Here is a 23,127-nt window from a genome sequence, read left to right on the forward strand (position 1 = left end):
ACTAACTCAAAACAGAAAGCTAATAGAATGTGTTTTAATTGACTATTTGTTTATTTTCAACTGTTATCAATGACTAAATACAAATATAAACACAAACATCTCTGAGCCAAAAAAATCAGATGGTGAATAAATAACGTATTTTCATCTGTGGCCCACAATTTGATCCAATCATTGAGTTAATTTATTAGGTTCTTGAGCAGGTAGTCTAAAGGGAGCCGAAGGGTTTTGCCAATGACCATTCTGGGAAATGGGGCCAGGATGACAAACCCAATTATAATGAAGCCATCAGTATCGTTAGCCTGAGTTGAGGGAGGGTGAGTGATGGGGGTCTTTTAAAAGGTTTTACTAGAAAATAATATGTTAAACAGTCATGTTATAAAAAGCCAAGTAATACACATAAAGCAAAAGTACTCCCAAGTACCCTCGTGCAATTGTGTGTCCTTTCTAATACCAGCCCTCTCTGCAAAGTTATGTTTATATCCCAGCCTCTTTCAAAGAATTCATCAACGCATGTATGCGCGTATAGTAATATATAAATGAACCATTTTCATATGTCCACTTCACTGCACAAAATACAAATGTGACTAGAAACCAATCCATCTTATATTTCTGTCTGTGTAATATACAATAGCAATAAAATAAAACCAAGAAACCGTGGAGGAGTAGAGAAGTTAATATGTATGATTATCTGAAATCTCTGTAACATTGAGAAAATTAGTTACATTATTTCATATGATCTAAAAACTCATTAACATAATTTTGAAAATTTAGAATAGATCAAGGAATGATATTCAGGGGATGGTTTATTTCTCATTTCACAAAATTAAAAGCTTGATGGAAATCACCATTACCTTTGGCCAAGTGTTCAATGAGATGAGTGCATCATATACGGTTGTTAATCTCAAACCTTGTACATGGCAAATATATAATTGTGTAATTAAAAACATCCAATTATGGATCAAAACACACTGAGACCACCTGAGGGCATATATTTTATATTTCTTCTGCTTTGAATTTTAATTATCTTAAATTCTTATTACAGAGCATTAGAGAAAGTTTCTTATGTAAATTACTTTTAAAATTATTCATGAGAAGCTTTGTAAATCCTATTTGTTTTATGGAAAAAAGGATTTTACCTATAGATAATTTTATGTGAGAAAGGAGACTAGTTAACGCATTATTTAAAACTTTTCTATTGCATAATTTTTGAATAACAGCAGATTATTTAAGGAGATTACACTATTGTGCTTCACATGTTAGGTTATTACAAGGTGATACTAGAATTAGAAATTCCAAAATGGTTGTCAAAAGATCCATTTGGATGCATGTCCAAATGGAAATCACATTATACTTATAAGGATCTTAACATTTAAAACACCTACCATCTCCTTTGTTGTTTTACCTAATGTAAAAATGAACTAAATTTTTATTCTCTTATTCCTTTAATCATAAAAAGAAATGCCATAAAATACAATCTCGTTCTTCCTTTTTTCTATCTAACCTTCTTTCAGCCATAATAATTTAAAAAATGAGTTTTGTTTTAAAGTGTGTGTTACCTTTTCTCCTGGTCAGTAATGTACATACAAATTTCAAGACTTGGAGTATTCTGTGTCCAAATTAAAATTAAAGAAATTAATTTTATACTATTTCACTTATGATGCTACTTTTTCTTTTTTTTTTTTACAGCTATCTATGAGCAATCATGTGAAGCCTATAAGCATAGAGGAAATACTTCAGGATTTTACTATATAGATGCAGATGGAAGTGGTCCCCTGGAACCATTTCTTCTATATTGCAATATGACTGGTGAGTTAATCAATTTTCATTTAATAGTTAAATTTTAAACACACAAAATTAAAATGAAACAAGTAAGAGGTTGACATAATTTGCAACTTGATTAAAATATATATTGTTCAGTAGAAGAACTTAAAGTAAATCTTTAAAAAATAGTTTAATGGTGGTGATTTAAAATGTCATTATTTTCTATGCATGTGGTATCTGTGTAGAACATCTAATAATAAATGTATCTTATTAAGTCCCAGAACAAAAAGGATAGACTTTATTCCTCTTAGAAGATTGATACACACCATATGATTTCACTTATAAGTAGAATCTAGAAAACAAAACAAATGAACAAACATAACAAAAGAGAAACAGACTCACAGATACAGAGAACAAACAGGTGGTAGCCCAAGGGGAGGGGAGTAGGGGGATGAAAAGAAAAAAAAAATTAACAACTGTGGTAATGAATGCTAATTAGCTTGTTTATGGTGAGCATTTCACAATGTATATTCATATGAAACCATCACATTACATACCATAAATATATACAATTTTTGCCAACATAAAGTGGAAAAATATTTTAAATAATAATAATAAAAGAAAAAAGATTGATACACATGAAAGCTTTGAAAATATTTACTTTTTAAATTTGGGCATAAATGAATTTTATTCTTGAATTCTTTACTTACATAAACTTAAAGAGGAATTAATAGTCTTGGAATATGTGTTTGATTAAATTCAACATCCATTCATGATAAAGAGAAAATGAAAGCTCAGTAAATTACCAATAGAAGAAAATTTACTTAATTTGTTAAAGAGGACCCATAAAAAAACCTACAGCACATATCACAGTTTATTGTGAAATATTGAAAACTTTACCCCTGTTACCAACATTAACACAAAGGTGCCTGCTATTATCATTCTGTTCACCATTGTTTTGGAGGTCCTAGCCAGTGCAATAAAGCAAGAGAAAGAAATGAAAGATACATGTACCGGAAAGGAAGAACTATGACTCTCATTATTTGTAGATGACCAGGTTATGTATTGAGAGTATTCTCAACAATCTACAGACTAACTATTAAAAGTTAGGATGATCACTAGATATCAAGTTAATGTAAAAATTAATTTCATTTTTGTATACCAGCAATTAAAATGAAATTTTAGAAGATTCTATTTTCAGTAGCATCAGAAACCTCAAATACATGGTAATAAATCTTAAAAAAGATGTGTACAACTTTTATACAGATAAGTGTAAAATACTCCTGAGATAAATTAAATCCTAAATAAGTGGAGAAATATGAAAGTTTCCTTGATTGGAAAACTCAATACGGTGATATAAACGTCAGTTCTTCCCAACTAGGTATTGATTCAGTGCAAACCTTAATTAAAATTTCAGCAGTGTGTTTGTTCGTTGGTGTAATTATTTTCGTGAAAATTGGCAAGCAGATTCTACAATTTATCAGTAAATTTGAAGGGACAAGAAGAACCAAATCAGTCTTAAAGAGTAAAGTTGGAGGACTCAACTCTACGAGATATAATATAGACATTATTTTGATAGGCTAAGTAAAACAGCATGTAATTGACACAAGGATAAACAAATAGACCAATGAAGCAACATAGAGAATCTATAAACAGACTCCCTCATATATGGATAGTTGATTCATTGCAAAGGTGGCTCTGATGAACAGTGAAGGAAAGATGGTCTTTTCAACAAGTGGTGCTGGGGAAAATTGTCTGTAAATATTGTGAAAAAGACTGTTGATCCCTTCACCGTCAAACACAAATAGATTCTAGATGAATCATGCAGTCCAGTGTAGTGGCCACTAGCAACAAATGCCTATTTAGATTCACATTTAATTAAAATTAATATAACTAAATGACTTGAAACAAATTTTACAAGTTTAAGTTAATTCATTAAAATAAGATTAAATTAAAAGCCAATTCCTCAGTCTCACTAGCCACATTTTAACTACTCCATAGCCATCTAGTCCATCATTGGAAAAAGTTTACATTGGATAGTGCTGTGTCAGGAAGTCAGCATTTCATGGAGCAAAATAAGCAGAAAAAAGGAAATATGAAATTGAAGCAGGAGGCTTGGCAGAGGAGGATTTACTACTTAAAATCTGGCAGTGAATATCTAGGGAGAGAGCCTTCCGGGCAGAGGAAATAGGAAGTGCTAAGTCCTGAGAGAGGTGATCTCACCAGGTGTGTTCAGAAAACAGCAGCAGATAAAGTGTGACTGGAGTATGGTGAGTAATCTGGGAGTAGTAGGAGAGCAAGAGGGAATCAAGTGGGTGGGGGCAGGAGAGGAAGAGTCATGGGTCCTTACAACGTGTAAGGTCTCTGGCTTTTACCCTGAATGAGCTGAGAAGACATTGGAGAGTTTTAAGCAATGGTAGATGCAATCTGACTTCCTTTAATAAAATCATGATTGCTCCTGTGTTGGGAAATGCCTGTCTAGGAGCAGGGGTAGAAAGGAGTTAGAAAGTGTGTGTGTGTGTGTGTGTGTGCGCGCCAAATACGTACATACGTGTAGATAAGATGTATATGTATAATAGGAGTTTGGAAGTCTGGAGACCAAGTTCAAGTAACGCAAGAATCCAGGCAAGAGCTGGAGATGGTGGGCTGTACTGGATGATACAATGTAGATGGTGGACAGAGATTAAATTTTCTCATTGAATATGTGTGAGGAATGAGAAAACAAAAGGAACCAAAAAACTAACACCACATTTTTGGCTTGGGAAAATGGGAGTGATTAAGTTGCCATTATTTGAGATGTGGTCAGAGAAGGTTTGAAGGGAAAGATAACGAGCTCAGTTTTACACATTTTGAGTTTGAGATGTCTGTTACACATTCAGATGTGGAACTGAGAAGCCAGTTGAATATGGGAGCAACAGTTCCTTTGTATTAATGTGTAATTCTGAAAACTGCAGGGTAGTGGTAAAACCTTGGCCACACATATTCGGGAAAATTACTATAGAATGTGTCTTAGAGATTTTTCATATAACACAACCAGGTGGCTTCTGTTTGCTGTCACCATCGTTGAGGACGCTACCTGTCTTAGTCTGTTTGGTGTTGTAGCAGAATGCCACAGACTGGGTAGCTTATAAACAATAGTAATATTTCTCACAGTTTTAGACGATGGGAAGTCCTAGGTCATGGTGCCAGCATTGTCAGGTAAGGGCTGCCTTCCAGATTTCAGACTTCTTGTATCCTCACATGATAGAAGGAGCTCTGTGGGGTCTCTTTTATAAGAGCACTAATTCCATTCATGAGGGCTCCTCCCTCTTGACCTCATGACCTCCCAGAGGTGCCACCTACTAAAACCATTACCTTTGGGGGTTAGTGATTCAACATATGAATTTTAGTGGGGGACACAAACATTCAGACCATAGCACCGCTCCAAATGCCAAAGCAACCTGAGACAGCTGATGACTCTTACATGTTTATCTCCTCAATGAAATTCCCCAGTCGGCACAGCACCGACTTCCAGGTAGTGCCCTGAGGCAGGAGGGTTGGGGTGAGACGATAAAATCAGTGTTTTTAAAAATCTTCCCATTTGATGCTTTTGTGCAGCCAGGTTTGGGAGTAGCTGTTTTCGACCTGTGGTTCTCAACCTTTAGAGAACACCCCGCTCTATTATGTGAGAATTGAACATAATAAATGTGAGAAGACTTCACAAAGAGGAAAATTTTGCAAATGAAAGATATGAATTTAAGTGTCAAATAACTTTCTGATTTTTTCTGTTTGTGTTGTGAGCGAGATTTAACAGTCTATCACTGCATCCCTGTGAATCCTGCATTCCCACAAGAGCACCCTGAACTATTCATATGCACGTGCTTTATGAAGTTTTGATTCTGCAATTCAGATGCCTCTAAGTATCTGTAATCTTTAAAGCTTTAAGTAATATCACACACACACACACACACACACACACACACACACACACATACACACACACACACAGAGTTCTCATTATCTGTGATAGTAATGTTCTGTAAAGTAACCACAGACACTTGAATTAGTGAATACTGAACCATTGCTCCCAGGGAATTACAGTAAGATCAGGTTCCTGCATGCCTCTGGTCATAGTATTCTCATCAACTGATCAATATGTAACCTTGTTTTACTAGTGTTTCAGACTAAAGACACCTTATTTAACACATACTGTTGATTCATTAACATTGAACTCACAACCAATAGCACCAGAACTCTTACCTGAAGGAAGCTTTTCTATCACATGTGTTCTCAGAAGGCACATCACAGCCTTCTTGTGCTTGGGAACCCTGGACAGCTCTTCAGCTCTATGCTTGGAGGCCACTTTAAATAGTGAAATCACCAAGCACAAAGACCATGGCACAAATAGGATACGTGTTTACAGTATGAGAGCTGAAGCAAGGAGTCAGAGTGCGGCTCTGTTCAACTTCAGCTGGGCAGCTGCAATTCATATTGGGCAACTCGGTTTTTTTGCTTTGTGTCTACAGACATACAAGAGCACCTCAAGAACTGATTTTGGGATTCATATAAATTTTAGTGAGTAGGCAGATTCACAAATGATGAGACTCTGCAGATAACGAGGATGGACTGTACACACACACATGCCTACATTATGTTTATTATGCATAATAATTCAGTGATTTATAGGCCATGTACATTTTTCATGACCATCTAAATGGTAGGGAAATTATTAATTTCATTTTATTGAATGAATTATTTCATTTCTATTAAATCAACATTTACCTTGTCATATTACTAATATGCCTATTTTAGTTACCTGAGTCTCACACCTCAACCCTGCAATTCGAAGAAGTGGATTTATGTATATATACACACACAGAGGTTAAAGGTGCTTTAGCAAAATTATCAAAAAGTATTGATGAAAAAGAGGACATTCACAAAACTTAAAGCCATTTGAAGAGCAAGCAGTGGACAGAGACACAGATAATCCAGTTAGGAAACAGGGAAGTATCTTCAGAAGCTCCGGAATATTGAAACATATTCAAACAAAAGTGACAGTCCCAGAGTGTAACAACCCAGTGAAAAATGCACATTACAGCTTGAAACTTTGCTTACTGATGTGGTTTTGCAAATGCGGAAACCAAGACTCAAGGAGGTTGACCGAGGCAGACTAAGGAATATCATTAGGGATAGATCAAGACATCAAACCTTGGTCCCGTCTCCTAGCCTGAAAATGTTTCCACTAGAAAAGGCTACATTCTACCAATGTCTCATTGCTTGTAGCCAATAACATATCCTCAAGGTACAGAAATCAGGTATACCAATTATGAAGGCAAGACAAAATGCTGAATTGGCAGCTTGCAAATGTGTAACTGAAAAAAAAAAGTTCTTAGTCCAGAATTACTGTCCAACAGATGATTCCACATGGATTTAAATATCTTTAAGCATTACAAGCTAAAAGATACAATGAAAATCCCTTTTGAATGGATAATTTCCTAAAATATGTTAAAAACTGAAAATTCTTTCTAAGCAGAATATTCTAAATATAATTTAAAAATAATTAGGATAATATGAATCCCAGTGGTCGTCTCTGTTGAAATGTATGGGGCTTTTTTGTTCTTCTTGTAGGCTAAAGCCATTGCTTTCTCTGTAAAGAAATAGTTTTATGTTCAAGAAATGTCTCAGCATCAAATATTGTACTGTAAGGACAGTTGTTTCAGCGCAGAGAAATTGTTGAGAGGTATAGCTGTGGCTTTTTAACTTTTGTGAAAATAATAATTCTATGGGTTTTTTTAAAAAATATCATTCCTTATTTTTTATTAATTTATTTATTTTTGCTGTGTTGGGTCTTCGTTTCTGTGCGAGGGCTTTTTCTAGTTGTGGCAAGCGGGAGCCACTCTTCATCGCGGTGCACGGGCCTCTCACTATAGCGGCCCCTCCTGTTGTGGAGCACAGGCTCCAGACACACAGGCTCAGCAATTGTGGCTCACGGGCCTAGCCGCTCCGCGGCATGCGGGATCCTCCCAGACCAGGGCTCGAACCCGTGTCCCCTGCATTAGCAGGCAGACTCCCAACCACTGCGCCACCAGGGAAGCCCTAATTCTATGGTTTAAAGTCACCTTTCCCCAGTGCCCCACTACCAAGACTCCTGGATTTAGTTTCATTGACTCAGTAAGTTTAGAGACCAAGGTCTACTCTATTAAATCCAAGCTCCCCATGTGATTCTGAGATAGGGGCCCCTGAGACCCTTTCATGAGAAGTCTGGAGAGTGTTAAGACTTCCCTGGTGGTGCAGTGGTTAAGAAGCTGCCTGCCAGTGCAGGGGATACGGGTTGGAGCCCTGTTCTGGGAAGATCCCACATGCCTCAGAGCAACTAAGCCCGGGCGCCGCAGCTACTGAGCCTGTGCTCTACAGCCCGCGAGCCACAACTACTGAGCCCACGTGCCACAACTACTGAGCCCGTGCGCCTAGAGCCCATGCTCCACAACAAGAGAGGCCACCGCAACGAGAAGCCCGCGCGCCGCAACAAAGAGTAGCCCCCACTCGCTGCAACTAGAGAAAAGCCCGCGTGCAGCAACAAAGACCCCACGCAGCCAAAAGTAAATAAATACATTTATTTAAAAAAAAAAAAGACATAATAGCAAAACTATCTTTACTTTAGGGATTTCAATAGTAAAGACCTTCTTAATAGCTATGAGAGTTAATAACTCACTATCGTTATTCAAATGCAGCCTTGTTTACATCAAGTTTTGCTCCAGGATGCTAGCTTTTCTTTCATCTCCCAGCTTTCCTTAACACAGCACTTCCTACCCACTCTTACAGTCTTTATCACCTCTATCACCCGCAGCTATTAATCCTGAAGGAACGCATACTCTGCAACTGTGTTGCTTAAACAGCATGTTTTTTCTTTACACTGTTATCACACTAGAAAATAGCAGTCAGCCCAAGATAAATCGAGGTCTTAATCACTCAGTTGCTTTACAGACAATCTATATGTTAGAAATCGCTTTCAGGGAGAGACACCAGTAAACCCAAACTGCCTTTCAATCTTTTAGTATATATATTAATTTCATAGGTTTTCTGCTGTCTCTTCTTATTTCCCTGTGTTTCCTTACCTTGACAACTCTCTTTGCACTTGGTAAAGGATAATTTTCAAAAAAATGACATCACACAGAAAATTTCTCACACAGAAATTTCTCACACAGAAAAATAAAAGCTAAAAATCACGTTTTGAAGATCTTGTTTAGTGTTTAACCTTATTCCTGAGGAAACTGGTAAGATGTTACAGTCAGTTCAAAGAGGATTCAAAGAACAGATATATCCATACATCAGTAATGCTGAAGTGACTGGGCCAAGGGAGGCAAAACTGGCTTCTTCCCTAGTGGAGGAGCCCATCGACCTCTACCAGGTTGAATTTGCTGGTCTGTAGACAGAATTACTTGTAAGGAAACAATGCCTTGCTTGCTAAGCAAAACAAATAGCAAAAAAACTGGAAGTCTTTGTTAAAGGATAATTTAATGTAAATATGTCTTAGAGATAGTGGATTTCCCTGGAGGGATTTGAAGCTTATCTCCCCCAGACGTATTTACCTACTTTGTAAAACCTAAGAACTTGACCGCCCTCTCCTCAGAGATTTGTTGCATTGCAGAGTTCCTCTCTCACTCTTTGTCGGGGTGGAGACGTGCCAGCCATCCTCTATAAGCTCCAAGTCTTGTAATTTGGGGGTCCCTCTCTCGTGGTACAACTCCAGTAGGCTTAGGTGCATCTGGCACTCACTGCATCTAGAGAGAGTGAGAGAGTTAAAGATAAATAGATACAATGTGTATCGAAGGCAAGATAACTTGTTAGCTTGCAAGTGCGATGTCTCATACCCTTCACAGTTTCAGCCTTATCATTATTTTGCAGTTGCATCAGATGTCTCCTATTTACAAAGTTCTAAAATAGTTAAGAGGCAATGAAAATCTCAGAGCCACCACAGAATCACAACCAGATAACCTGGAAGGCTGTGCTCTAGTCTGGACAACACTTTGTTTTTATTCATTCACATGTTTATTCCTTCAGTGACTAATGTCTTTTTCAGCACTTGTCAAGCCCACGTGCTGGAGATACTATAGTTAGCAAATCAGAACCTATCAGTGTAGTTAGCAAATCAGAAGCTATCAGTCTTCTAATAGTGGAAAAACTGATAGATTAAATCACAAAATACTGAATTACGCATTGTGAAGGCTACTTTTTTTGTAGTTGTAATTTCTAAATAGGTATTTGTAGAAATATCAGATAACACAATCACGTCGGAAAGAACAGTATAATAGTTTGCAGACGTTCCTCTATTTGTAAAGCACATGCGATTTGGAACATGGATGCTGGGCTCTCGTTTCCATTGCTCAGAATCCATTGTGATGCTTTCATTGTCTCTGCTTTGCCCTGGACATCTTGATTATCTGATAAGCATGGCATCCCGCGTAACTTCCTCCTTTGTAGCACTTTATACTAGAAAATGAAATAACTTACAGAAACTATCATATGGAAATTTTAGAATTTCAAAAGGAAACATTTCTCTGAGCAGCCCTTTAACAGCTGTCATGCACCTATGGCCTTGGATGTCTTACAATACCTTAAGGGACCTTACAAGAACACAGCGTGTTCTTCATGACCCAGTGGATGCTAAGCGATAGGGAAGTCCCTCTCAGGGTGACCCAAAAAGCAAAGAGACAGAGGTTTCAAGGAGGTTTATTGTCCTGCTCTTTCAGCAGCTACTCAGCGGGAGATGAGCTGCTTCATGCACGCCATTGATTCCCTGCAAGAAAAGATGAATCATTCTGCTGAATAATAAAAGCAGAGTCCAACAGAGGCTAGGCTAACAGATTTGCCTGGTTAATAATCTTAAAGTTCTAATAGTCAAGATTGTGTGGCTAAAATGATAGAATTTCAGACTTAATATATTGCCCCCTATATTCTGCCTTTTTTTTTTTTTTTTTCCAATTTTGGAAATGGAGGCTGAGATTTCGCCTGACTTTCTTAAGGGCACAGACACATGGCAGATCTGCAGCTCAGGTCTCCTGGTGATCTCTCCACTGTACTGCTGTCTGGTCATCCATAATTAATTTCATGAGCTTATATATCATGTCCTCTTTAAGGAAAATAATTTACTGTTAAAGCGCTTTGGTGAGCTGAAATGCAAGGTGGAAATAAAAGTAACAGCTATTGTTTCAGAGGAAAATAATGATCCACGTGTGGAGGGGAGTAAGGCTGTCAGATTTGCCTCCTGTCTCATTTATTTAACAGGCCTCTCTACTCAAAATTCTGATGACCAGGAGATGGGTGGGACTGAAATTTCTTGTTTTGATTGTGTTGATCCACGTGAGTGTATTAGCTGAAAAGAGGCTGGCGGGGATTTCTACCTACTCTTTTCCTCCAATTTGGAATATTCTTCTTAATACAGAAGAGTTATGTGATTTAACAGCACATTAATAGCAGAGTTTTGACAACTTCCACTCTGTTTCTCACCTATTAAATCAGAGGTCTTTTTCATTAATGTGTTCTTGGGTCTGCGTATATCACAGTAAATATAATAAATTTATTGCTGGGAAAGTTGAAGGATACATACAATATGCCATCTTCTGTTACAAACCTTGTCGGATTTTTGTTTCATCTAACTAGTTTTGGTCATCAGTATGATTGAAATGTTTACAGACATTCAGGTGCTAATAGTGGTAGCTCTAGCACCTACTCAAAGATATATTATTTCTTGTGTTAGTTGAGCTGCTGATGCTGTACTGCATGTTCAGAAAAGTAACTTCTGGGGCTTCCCTGGTGGCGCAGTGGTTGAGAGTCCGCCTGCTGCTTCAGGGGACACAGGTTCGTTCCCCGCTCCGGGAAGATCCTACATGCCGCGGAGCGGCTAGGCCCGTGAGCCATGGCCGCTGAGCCTGCGCGTCCGGAGCCTGTGCTCCGCAACAGGAGAGGCCACAACAGTGAAAGGCCCGCGTACCACAAAAAAAAAAAAAAAAAAAAGTAACTTCCTATTTGCATTGCGTAACTATGCACATCACATGATACCAAGATGAATATTTCAGATTTGATTTTAAAAGAAATAGATGTATTTCTGGTGTAATTTCCTAACATCTGTGTCCGATGAATATATATTTATGTGTGTGTTTGTGTATGTATCATAATCATATTATATATAGTTTTGTATCCTGCATTCCCCACTTAAATATTTTGTACATTTTCCCATGTTATGAAAAAATCCTCTATCCAAAACTTGGTGTAAAACAGAAATAGATGTACACTCATAATTAAAAATTGTCTGAAGGGAGGTATATATACAGGCCATAAAAGTTTGACTTTCTTTCTGCTGGCAGCATACAATAAGACTAGAAAAGTCATTGTTTACGTTATGTCATTTAAAATATTTTACAAATTCAAAGATACATTTTTTTTCATATTGTAACATCTCTGAATTCAGGGTGCGATAACAACAATGTTTTACAGTTATAATAGCATCATTTTTTTCTTTCTTGAAGAAAAATAATGACGCATCTTCTAAAAGCAGAATGTCAGATTTGATGAAATGCACCACAAATTTTAATAATCAGTTTTCTTAACATTTTTCACCATGAATATTTTCTGGCTGAATTAATATGAAAAAGTAGAATAAAAACGCTGCAAATGCGTGGCAATCGTATAAATTTCAGGGAAAAAAGTCACTTTACTATAATTTAAAAGTTTTAAGAATCCATTTGTGTTGATGCTACCTCTCAGAGAGGTTTGATGACTAGAAAACTTTGACTCAGATAAAAGGTGATTTTGATTTTCTTTATTTATTTTAACTTTTGCAGACTAGTGATGGTCTCCTCTCTTTCTTCCCCCATTTCTGCATACAAGAAACTGCGTGGGCCATCATCCAGCACAATGGCTCCGATGTAACAAGAGTCCGCAGTACCAACCCAGAGAAGCCCTATGCTGGATTTTTCGACTACGTGGCCAGCATGGAGCAACTGCAGGCCACAGTTAACCGTGCGGAGCACTGTGAACAGGAGCTGACCTACTACTGCAAGAAGTCACGACTTGTAAATAAGGAAGGTAAGTACGTTGGGGCGTTTGTCCCCCTACACACGTCGCACAGGGTGTTTTACTTAACCAGCTCCTGCGGAGTTTGAGTCGGCCAAGGTGGAGGCCTAGAGCCACCTAGGGTGTGGGCTCCCTGTGTCTTTAGCAAACGTGTTGCAGTCTGGAAGTCACAGGGATGCTGTTGTCTGAAGAAGAGAACAAGGTCAGTTCACGCTGAGCTTTGTTCAAAGCCTTGATTGTCTTTAGAGTCTCTGCCTGCCCTTAATCAGAGAACTGCACAGAGAAGGGCTTTGTTCTGACACTCGATGAATGCGCGGTGTTGATCCCTCATAAAGGGCAAGTGACACATATGGTTGGTTTTTACCATGGAGAAGAGTTAATAAAAATGTGAATTTGTTTTCTGAAAGTGACTATTCTGTGTGACTGTTTCACGGGTTGTTGACAGTTACCCTCTGGGTATAACTGAAAATTAGAACAGTCTGCTAGAAACAGGTTTTTTTTTTTTTCAGCAGCTCAAAGAGGAATCAGAAAACCATGTTTAACTCTTCCTTTTACTCTACTTTTAATAACCAGTCTGCTCCTAAATTACGGTTCTGGTCTTGTGTTTTCTCCCTTTAGAGCATCTCATTATGTGACAATATCTTGAGTCCCACCAGCTCTGCCTTAGTGCGGGCTTTAATGACGTAATTTATGAAGTTACTGCAAGATCTTTCCTACTGGCCTCTCAGCCGGTCATCAGTCCGTATCTCCTGCCCACCCACTGTATCATCCAAAAGATTAATCTTCATGACGAGAATTCACCTGTAAGAAACACACTGCTTCCATCACAACACTTTACTGTTTAAGAAGCTCCAGTGCCTTCCTAGCTCTTCTGTCCAGTACGGACTCTTCCGTCTGGACACCTCAGCTGCGTATTCTGGACTCACTTGCCTATGAACCTTCATGCCGCTCCCCGGCACACTGTCTTCTAGCAGCAGTAATCAGGTGTATTTTTCTTCAGTAGTCAGAGAAGATTCTAAGACATCTGCACAGTAAAGCTGCTTTGTTCCCTCTCCTTTGTCGTCTTAAGAGAGGTTGGCGTTCCAGACAGAATGACAAGAACTTTAAAATGAAATGTGTTTCATGTGTGAATATCATGTGTTATGTGGGTCATGCAGAAAAATTTTGAACTCCTGGTATGACCTTTGAATCTTTTGTTTCCAGTTAAGCCCCAATCCTATTTACTTGTCCACCCACTTAATCCAGTCTGATCATTTTCTCCCATATGCCTGAGTTCCACTCCCTCTTCCTCCTTTTCCTCCTCCTTCTTTTTCAGAATGTTCTCATTCAGCCTCTTAACCCCTCCTAACTCTTCTCATCTTGCTGGTATCCCCTCAAATCTTAACCCCCTGAAACCCCAATCCCATCTGAGACTGACCATCAGATAGTTGTAGTGCAAAGAGCATAGGATTTAGAGGTGGGGAGAGAGATCTGGGTTCAAGGTCCAGGTCTCTTGTTGATTAGGTACAGAACTTGGATAGAAGAGTATTTCTCAGTCTTTGTTTTCTCGTCACTGAATTGGGGCCAATCATACCAACCTCAGGGGGGCGTGGTCGTGGCTGGGTGGCATAACACATACAAAGTGCATGAAGTGAGCTCCTCTCTTCCCAGCTCTCCAGCGCATCGTGGTTAGAGTGAACCTTCCAGTTCAGTATGCAGCTGATTGTTCATTATTAGTGAATATTGATATTGGAATCTAAAAAAGAAAAATAGATAAGCAAGTACAGAAATGTATTCTAAGAAGAATGAGAACCATAATTTTAGAAGGGAAAATGAATGTGATGGAACAAAATGAACTGAGTTGCTTAACTAGAGAAGAAAGGAAAGAAAAGACAGTCATCAAAATCACAAATGAGTCAAACTCTAAAAGAACCAGAACACGGAATCCCCAAGAATGTTAGTGAGCGAGCACCACACGAAGTCAAGGGGACAACAAGGAGTGTGAAGGATTCCCAGGTGTTTGGCAACCACTAGTAAGGAGAATAGTAAACTCTAGAAGGCTGTAGAACAGATGATGAGGATAACTGTTAAATACACAGATTTTCCTCAGGTCCGTGACCCTAGAATTCATGTAGAATGGATCTGAGGTGGCAAAGAGGGAACAATTTGGATTTCGAGGTCACAGTAAGAAATGTATGGGGAAGATCAGGAAGGTGGTGTCAGACAAGTTAAATTTACAGTTTCAGATCTTGAGAATATAGCAGCTTCAAGTAATAATGGTGCCATAACTGTGGATGAATAAAGGTCAATGTATATGAAAATGTTTCCGGCAACCTGTGGGTCTGCAGCTCAGCACACTGGAAGGATGCTCAATATGAATACTCAAGCCATTTGGGATTTTAACTCTGAGAATAGAAATGATCTACCATGATCTCTGATACTTTATCATTTTAATTTCAACTTTAAAATTTTTTCATGCTTTTCTTAATTCTTCCTTATACTTATGTAAATTCTTTAGGACACTTCAAAAAGTCTTGGAGGAAACTGAAGGTATTTGGTATCTTTAAAACATTAAGTGGTTTCTACTTTGTAGGGAAAATAGCAAATTTATTTATTTATTTACTTATTTATTTATAATTTATTTTTGGCTGTGTCGGGTCTTAGTTGCGTCATGCTGGATCTTTGTTGAGGCACGCGGGATCTTTCGTTGAGGCGCAGGCTCTTTTGTTGCAGCACACAGGTTTCTCTCTAGTTGTGGTGTGCGGGTTTTCTCTCTCTAGTTGTGGCACGCAGGCTCCAGGGCTCCTGGGCTCTGTAGTTGTGGTGTGGGTTTCAGAGTGTGTGCGCTCTGTAGTTTGCGGCACACAGGCTCTCTAGTTGAAGCGCACGAGCTCAATAGTTGTGGTGCGCAGGCTTAGTTGCCCCACAGCATGTGGGATCTTAGTTCCCTGACCAGGGATCGAACCCGTGTCCCCTGCATCAGAAGGTGGATTCTTTACCACTGGACCACTAGGGAAGTGCCAGGGAGATAGCAAATTTAGATGCGAAAATATTATTCAGTATTTAGGAATAATGATTTATTTTTTAAATCTATGAACACATAACGTTTTAAGCAGTATGTTGAAATAGATCTACTAAATGCTTCAAGCAGGTTTCTCCTTCAGTTGATCAGTTAATCATGCAATTAAAGAAGATGAAGATTCTTGATATTAATTAATGCATAACACAAGCTTCCAACAACTCCTTGTTTTCCCGGCATAGTGGACAGGAATGTATAGCAACGCTGGGAGAGAGGTTGTTTGCATCAGCACAGGTCCAATTTAATAATAAGTTTTTATGAGCTTTGGCATTTGTAAGTAAGGGAGAAATTAGTAAAATTGGGCTAATGGCAGCAACTTAAAAGGTTTGTAAGTCAATGGAAAAATGATCAAGCACCTTTGAGGAGCTGACTGATTTGATGTCACCTTCTTCTCATGCCGTGATTCTCAAGTGACTATGAGTTTTCCTCTCTAACTTGTTTTTTCCCTAAGACAGATTGCCTGCATGCCGCATCTAAATGTTCTGTCTATTCTTTGCTCTAGTTCCTTGGCATCATGTTTAGTCTTAGCTCTGTGAAGGAGCTGGTCGCTGAACATTCATCATAGAGATAAATGCATTTGGTTAAGGGAAACTTTGTTTTTGAGTGGAGTATCTGCTTCGGGCGTAAAGATATCTCAGTGTTATTTCTGTAGTCTTCAAATAAGTAGCCAAGCCATAAGTGGAAGAAAAAATACACACTTTCAAATATATCTTAAATCATAGCAAGGGAATGCTGTAGTATGCCTAATGTTTAATAAACACCTAGTTTATTTTTAGCCAATAAATATATTGAGATAAATCACTAACTTTACATAGCATTTCATAATGTTTTAATGGGCATTTCATGATCTCAAATCAATTTTGTTTCTCATATGTTAATTACTGTGGTTTATAATTTGATGCCTTCTTGTTTCGAAAAATTATTTTGAACAAAATTACATGTGTAATCTGCTCTCAATACATTTTTTTTTACTATTATGCCTGAATTAAATAGGAACTGCTGGTTTCTTTTCTACTCAAAGAAAAATATATCAATCATTTAAGCTTAAATAATGAAATATTTTTTAAAAAACTTTCTTAAGGATATGCCATCAATTACAGTGTTGGGAATATCACTACATCCAATCAGTCTTTCTCCGTTTATTCTTTTTAATGACTTGGGAAGGAGGGAATTATACTGGATGGAAGGGTTGGGGTATAGAACACATGTCACATTTCTCACCTTTGTCTTTCAGATGGAACCCCTCTGAGCTGGTGGGTTGGAAGAACCAATGAAACACAGACTTACTGGGGAGGTTCTTTACCTGATCCTCAAAAATGTACTTGTGGATTAGAGGGGACCTGCATCGATTCTCAGTATTACTGCAACTGCGATGCTGACCGGAATGAATGGTGATTTCCATATGATTTCCTTATGCAAAATCAAGTTTATTATTCTTTTAAATGAGTCACTCAAAACATATATAAGTAGGCAGATACTAAACGAGGTAGTACAGTGAAGAAATTAAAGGCACGTTTTGATGAAATGTATTACAATCTGAATTCTAAATGGTAAGATCACTATCTTGTTATTTGAATTTTTTGGTAATGGATCATGAGTCATACACCTTTTATTTCTGTAATATGATGAAACAGAGGCATCTGCTTCATGTCTGCTTTGCATTTTAATCCAATTATCATTCTCTTTAAAATTAAGTATAATTAAGAATTATATTATTCTCAAAATATATTTACAGCCTTTAATTACTAACACATCTCTTCAATAATCTGCCTATAAAACCTCTAAATATATAAACTTAGAATTTCCCACAATTATTTAAACACGTAGCTCTTTTATTTTCTTAAAGGATACACTATGCTATGAAAAACTAATATTCCATTTATCATATTTTGAAAAAGGAAATCTATAATATTTAGGGATTTGAAAATCGAGCTTGAAATATTCCATTTATTCATTTGACATTCCATTTATTCATTTGTCAAACATCAAAGACTGTTATATCAAAAACCAGATTATTTTAGAATACCCTAAAGGAGGCCTCTATATGGAGTCATTGATTATACTCTTACTGTTATATGTTCAGTATGAAGAATATTGTCTCTCTTACTCAAGATTTTTCAAAATTTCTACTCCTTTGGGAGATACTTTTTTTTTTTTTCTCGCTGCCTTCACAGAAAATGCCCACACAGTAATAATGTATTTTGAAATGTGAATAAAAAAATTTTAAACTAATCTAATCACCAATAACTCTCCAATGTCTGCATGACATTTTGTTCATCAAAAATAATTTTTAAAAGTAAGACTTTGAAATTTTTCATATTAAATTCTGCTTATGCTTAAGTAGCTTGCGTAGAACTAACCTAACCCCAGATAACATTTGTAATCCCAGGAAAACTATTTATTAAAAACACCTACTTGTAGCAAGTGGACAATAACCAAATGTAGGCAGAAACTACCAGGGTTGGGAGCCTTCAAACCTTAAAAGAAGGGAACTTAAGTGGGTGAGATTTATGTTTATGTGCCTTTTCCTTGAGGCTACTCACCAGACCACCTACCGTGGAGTGGCTAGAACTCAAAGAGAACACTAGATTTTTTTTGGCAGGGGGTATCAGAGGAAAGTTCAGAGCAGCCAGAATGACTAGAAATTGATTTCTGGACATGTCATAAAGGAGAAAACCACTTGAGGGGAGACCACTATGTCAACTCCTCTCAGACCCCTGACCCTTGAGCTGCACATGCACAGGGGAGATTTCTAGGAACCAAGCAGAGAGATGCAGCTGGGAAACTGAACAAGCCACACAGGAATTTCAGCAGCAACCACCAGAGGAGAGACAGAATTTAGAGCTTAAGTCTCAGTAATTGAGATGGGCTTTGTAAAGCCCTCAGCCTTCCATAGAAATGACAGAAGGTCCACTGCCTTTACAGCAAAGAGGATGTCCGAGAACTGAGTATGATTGAAAACTACAAGTGAAACTGACACAGGCCCACCCTGATGAGGTAAAACCTCCATTATTGTGATAAGGTTGTGATTTAACTGCTTGTGAAAACAAAAGAAGTCTTCAGAGAATGACAACAGAATCCAGAGTCTCTACAATGTATCACCCATAATATCCAGAATATTATAACAATTATTGCTTATTCCAAAAGAGAGTAGACTTTGATCCAAAGTCAAGAAAATAAAAGTACCATTAGAAACAGGCCATGGGACACAGGTGTTTGATCAGCAGGCAAAAACTTTAAAGCAACTGTTAAAAAACGTATGAAGAATTGAAGGTAAAAATAATCACAAGTGAACAAAGGGTATTCTAAGCAGATAAATGAGAACTTTATTAAAGAAGCAAATGTAGGGACTTCCCTGGTGGCGCAGTGGTTAAGAACCTGCCTGCCAATGCAGGGGACATGGGTTCGATCCCTGGTCTGGGAAGATCCCTCATGCCGCAGAGCTCCTGAGCCCGCACGCCACAACTACTGAAGCCCGCACGCTCTAAGGCCTGTGTGCCACACGTACTGAGCCCGTGTGCTGCAACCACTGAAGCCCATGTACCTAGAGCCCATGCTCCACAACAAGAGAAGTCACCACAGTGAGAAGCCCGCGCACTGCAACGAAGAGTAGCCCCTGCTCACTGCAACTAGAGAAAGCCCGCGCACAGCAACAAAGACCCAACGCTGCCAAAAAAAGAAGAAAAGAAAAGAAAAAACGAAGCAAATGTAGATTTTAGAACAGAAAAGTACAACATCATCAGAAGTCAAATATTCACTGGATAGACTTCAACTCTTATGGGAAATAGCAAAAGGAATCTTCAGTAAACCTGAATATACGTAAGTAGAAATCATTCAGTCTGAAGAACACAGGAAAAAAAAAAGATTGAAAGAAACATTGACAGACCCTTTGTGGCTTGTGGGAAAATATCAATGATTTAACAGGCAAGAAATTGGAGTCCCAGAAGGGCAGGAAATAAAATGAGGCTATATATATATATATATATATATATATATATATATATGTATATATTTGATGAAACTATGGCTAAAAATTTCTCAGATTTGCTTAATAAATATCTCTGGAAGCAAGCCCCCAAGATGGCCCCCGATTTTCCACACTGCCTGTTGTTCACACCATTGTGTAATTTCCTTCTCTTGTATGTCGCATGGACCTTGTGACTTGCTTTTAAGAACAGAATATGGTAAAGGTGATGAGATGTCACTTCAGAGGTTGGGTTACAGAAGACTGTGACTTCTGACTTGCTCAAAATTCTCTGCGTCTTCTAGCCTTCTTGCCTCGATATAGCAATCTGCCATGTCGTGAGCTCTCGTGGACAAAGAATTGAGGGTAGCCTTCAACCAACAGCCAGTGAATAACTGAGGCTGTCAGTCCAACAGCCGGCAAGGAGTAGAGTACTGCCAGCAGCCACAGGGTGAGCTTGGAAACAGAGCCTTCCCCACTCAAGTACTGAGCTGATTGCAGTCCTTGCCAACACTTTGAGTATAGTCTTTCTTTGGGAGAGACCCTGAGACAGAGGATCATAAATCAGAAGAATCATAGACCGTAAAACGTCGTGTTTTAAGTCACTGCGTTTTGGGATAATTTGTTATGCCATAGTAGATAACTAGCACAACTTCAGTGTATGGATTCCAGAAACTCAGAAGATCTCAAGCAGAATAAAAACCAGAGAAAAACACACCTGGGTTTGTTGTTCATGTTGCCAAAAACCAGTGATAAAGATGAATGTTTTCAAAGTAGCCAGTTTGGGTGAATCTGGTAGAAGACATTCCATACAGGGGAATAAGGATACAAATGAAGGCTGACCTCTCATCAGAAGCACAGGTCAGAAGACAATGGAATGATAACCTTTAGTGTGCTGGAAGAGGAAGCACTGTCAACCCAGAATTCTCTACAGGACAAAAATACATTTCACAAATGAAAGTAAAATAAATTCCTGTTCAGATTAAACAAATGCTGAGAGAATCTGTTGTCAACACAACTGTACCGTAAGAAATACTGATGGACATTCTTCAGGTTAAACAGAACTAACACCGGATTAAAACACAGATCTTCAGGAAGGAATGAGGGGCACTGGAAATCATGGATATGTCAGTAAATGTAAAAGCCAGTGTTTAAATTTTTCTCTTGATTAGGTAAATATAAATTATAAAGTTTATAACATCTGGATTTAAAATATATTATTACAACCATAGCACAAAGAACAGGTGTTTATGTAGGGAAGGATGTTAAAAATTATCCAATGGTAGGCTTCTGACATTTTATATTAAGTAATACAACATAAAATATAAGACTGTGATGGATTAAGGATGCGTCTTATAATCTATAAAGAAAATATTAAAATACAATAAACAGTCATATAGCTAAAGGGTGAGTAAAAAAGTAAAATCGAATGCAAAACAATATGAAGTAAGCCAAGAGGAGGCATGAAAGGGGAGCAAAAATACAAGATATCCTGTGGGGAAAAAAATAAGAAACAAATACCAAAACGGTAGATCTGGAAACACACTACCAGTTATTACACTAAATGGCAGTGGATTAACCATCTCATTTAAAAGGTAGAAAATGGCCAACAGAGTTTAAAAATCACCAACTATATTCCGTCTGCAAGGGACACTAATTTGATCCTGACTCTTCTGTGTGTGCAAATTTAGCTCAGAACATCTTGGCTTTGAAATGCAATAAGGACTATTGTTTACTTTATAATTATGTTCATCAGAATAATTTTAAGAATCTTGCTGTTGTTACTGTTTTTTAGGACCAATGACACTGGATTCCTTTCTTATAAAGAACATCTGCCAGTAACTAAGATTGTGATCACAGACACCGGTCGACCACATTCAGCAGCAGCCTATAAACTAGGGCCTCTGCTCTGCCGGGGAGACAGTAAGTGGTGGCGACGTGCCATAAACATGTCTGAGGAAAGTGATGTCACTTAAGAACCATGTTTCTATCTTATAATAATTAATCAGACTTCTCTTGTGAAAACTCATAAGCAGTGTCTGAAATCATTCCTATAGTCAATCAACAAAGTGCCCCTTATAGAATGCAAAGCCCGGGAATAAGTGCTGTTACAGCAAACCTTGTTACGAGTCCAAGAGAAAGAAAGCACAAAGCATTTCTATTTGATTGGTTCATAAACTCACTCCATCATTCCTAAATGTCTGCATGCCATTGTCTATAAAGGAAGGCCTCAGTGCTACATAAAATTATCAAGTATGTATGGTGAGTTTTATACTGTTGGGCCTGGGGTGAAATTAGAACATCAGTAGAATCAAATGTTAGTTTAATCAAACACATTTCAACTTCTAATCTCATTTTTTTCCCCAGTTTGTGTGTGTGTGTGTTTAGTCTAAATCAGTGGTACCTGCTGTTTTGTATATTCAATGTATTAACACTCTAAACCGGAATTTTTTAGTTAAAATATAGTTTCATAGAAAATACATATTTTCAGCAGGGAATGAAATTAGCATACATATCCATTTATAACCTCCCTGAAGTCAGCTAGGTTAGAGACTGATGCGTCAATCATTTTTGCTTTTAGTTATTTCCAGAACTTAAAATGCAAATAGAAGAAATATTTATTTACCTTAAAAGTATATCCTAGGGCTTCCCTGGTGGCGCAGTGGTTGAGAGTCCGCCTGCCGATGCAGGGGACACGGGTTCGTTCCCCGCTCCGGGAAGATCCCACATGCCGCGGAGCGGCTGGGCCCCTGAGCCATGGCCACTGAGCCTGCGCGTCCGGAGCCTGTGCTCCGCAATGGGAGAGGCCACAACAGTGAGAGGCCCACCTACCGCAAAAAAAAAAAAAAAAAAGCGGTCTGCCATTATACCTACCATCCCTAATCTTTATCACCTCTACTTCCTGTTCTGCCAGTAGGCCTTAAACAGCCTACTGTTAAAGATGACATAGGGTATTTCGTGCAGAGAAAAGTTATGTGCAAAGAGATGAGATTGTAAACGCAGGATGCATCCTGAGGAATGTGATGATTTTGCGTGACTATAGAGAAATTGTTCTGTACATCACATGCACTCTTCACTGCTGGCTCTGATCTTAACCCTTCAGGGGCTCAGGCCGGCTTCCTCCATTTGCCACCATCGCTGGGGAATTGTTCTGCTTTGACTGAGGTCACTCCCAACTCTGTCCCTTAGGGGTTCTTTCTTTCAGACTTCCTGTCATGAACTTAAGCACACAGCATCTTTTCCCTTAGGGCAGTGACTCTCCATCCAAGGTGATTTTGCTCCCTCAGGGGAC

At 38.2% G+C, this 23,127-nt stretch overlaps 1 protein-coding gene across 4 annotated transcripts in view; it reads left to right on the forward strand.

Annotated features, from left to right (window-relative positions):
* Positions 1 to 23,127, forward strand: part of CNTNAP4 (contactin associated protein family member 4) — a 264,146-nt gene that overhangs the window by 193,574 nt on the left and 47,445 nt on the right. For all 4 annotated transcript variants that reach the window (XR_010938853.1, XM_067717889.1, XM_067717890.1 and 1 more), the window contains 4 exons: positions 1,687 to 1,806; positions 12,628 to 12,825; positions 17,106 to 17,262; positions 21,631 to 21,758. Coding sequence is in view for 3 of the 4 variants with exons in the window: in XM_067717889.1 (XP_067573990.1) it covers positions 1,687 to 1,806; positions 12,628 to 12,825; positions 17,106 to 17,262; positions 21,631 to 21,758 (603 nt within the window). In the remaining variant the exon portion in view is untranslated. The remainder of the gene's footprint in view (positions 1 to 1,686; positions 1,807 to 12,627; positions 12,826 to 17,105; positions 17,263 to 21,630; positions 21,759 to 23,127) is intronic.

Source organism: Pseudorca crassidens, chromosome 20 (assembly GCF_039906515.1).
Source record: "Pseudorca crassidens isolate mPseCra1 chromosome 20, mPseCra1.hap1, whole genome shotgun sequence".
Lineage (NCBI taxonomy): Eukaryota > Metazoa > Chordata > Mammalia > Artiodactyla > Delphinidae > Pseudorca > Pseudorca crassidens.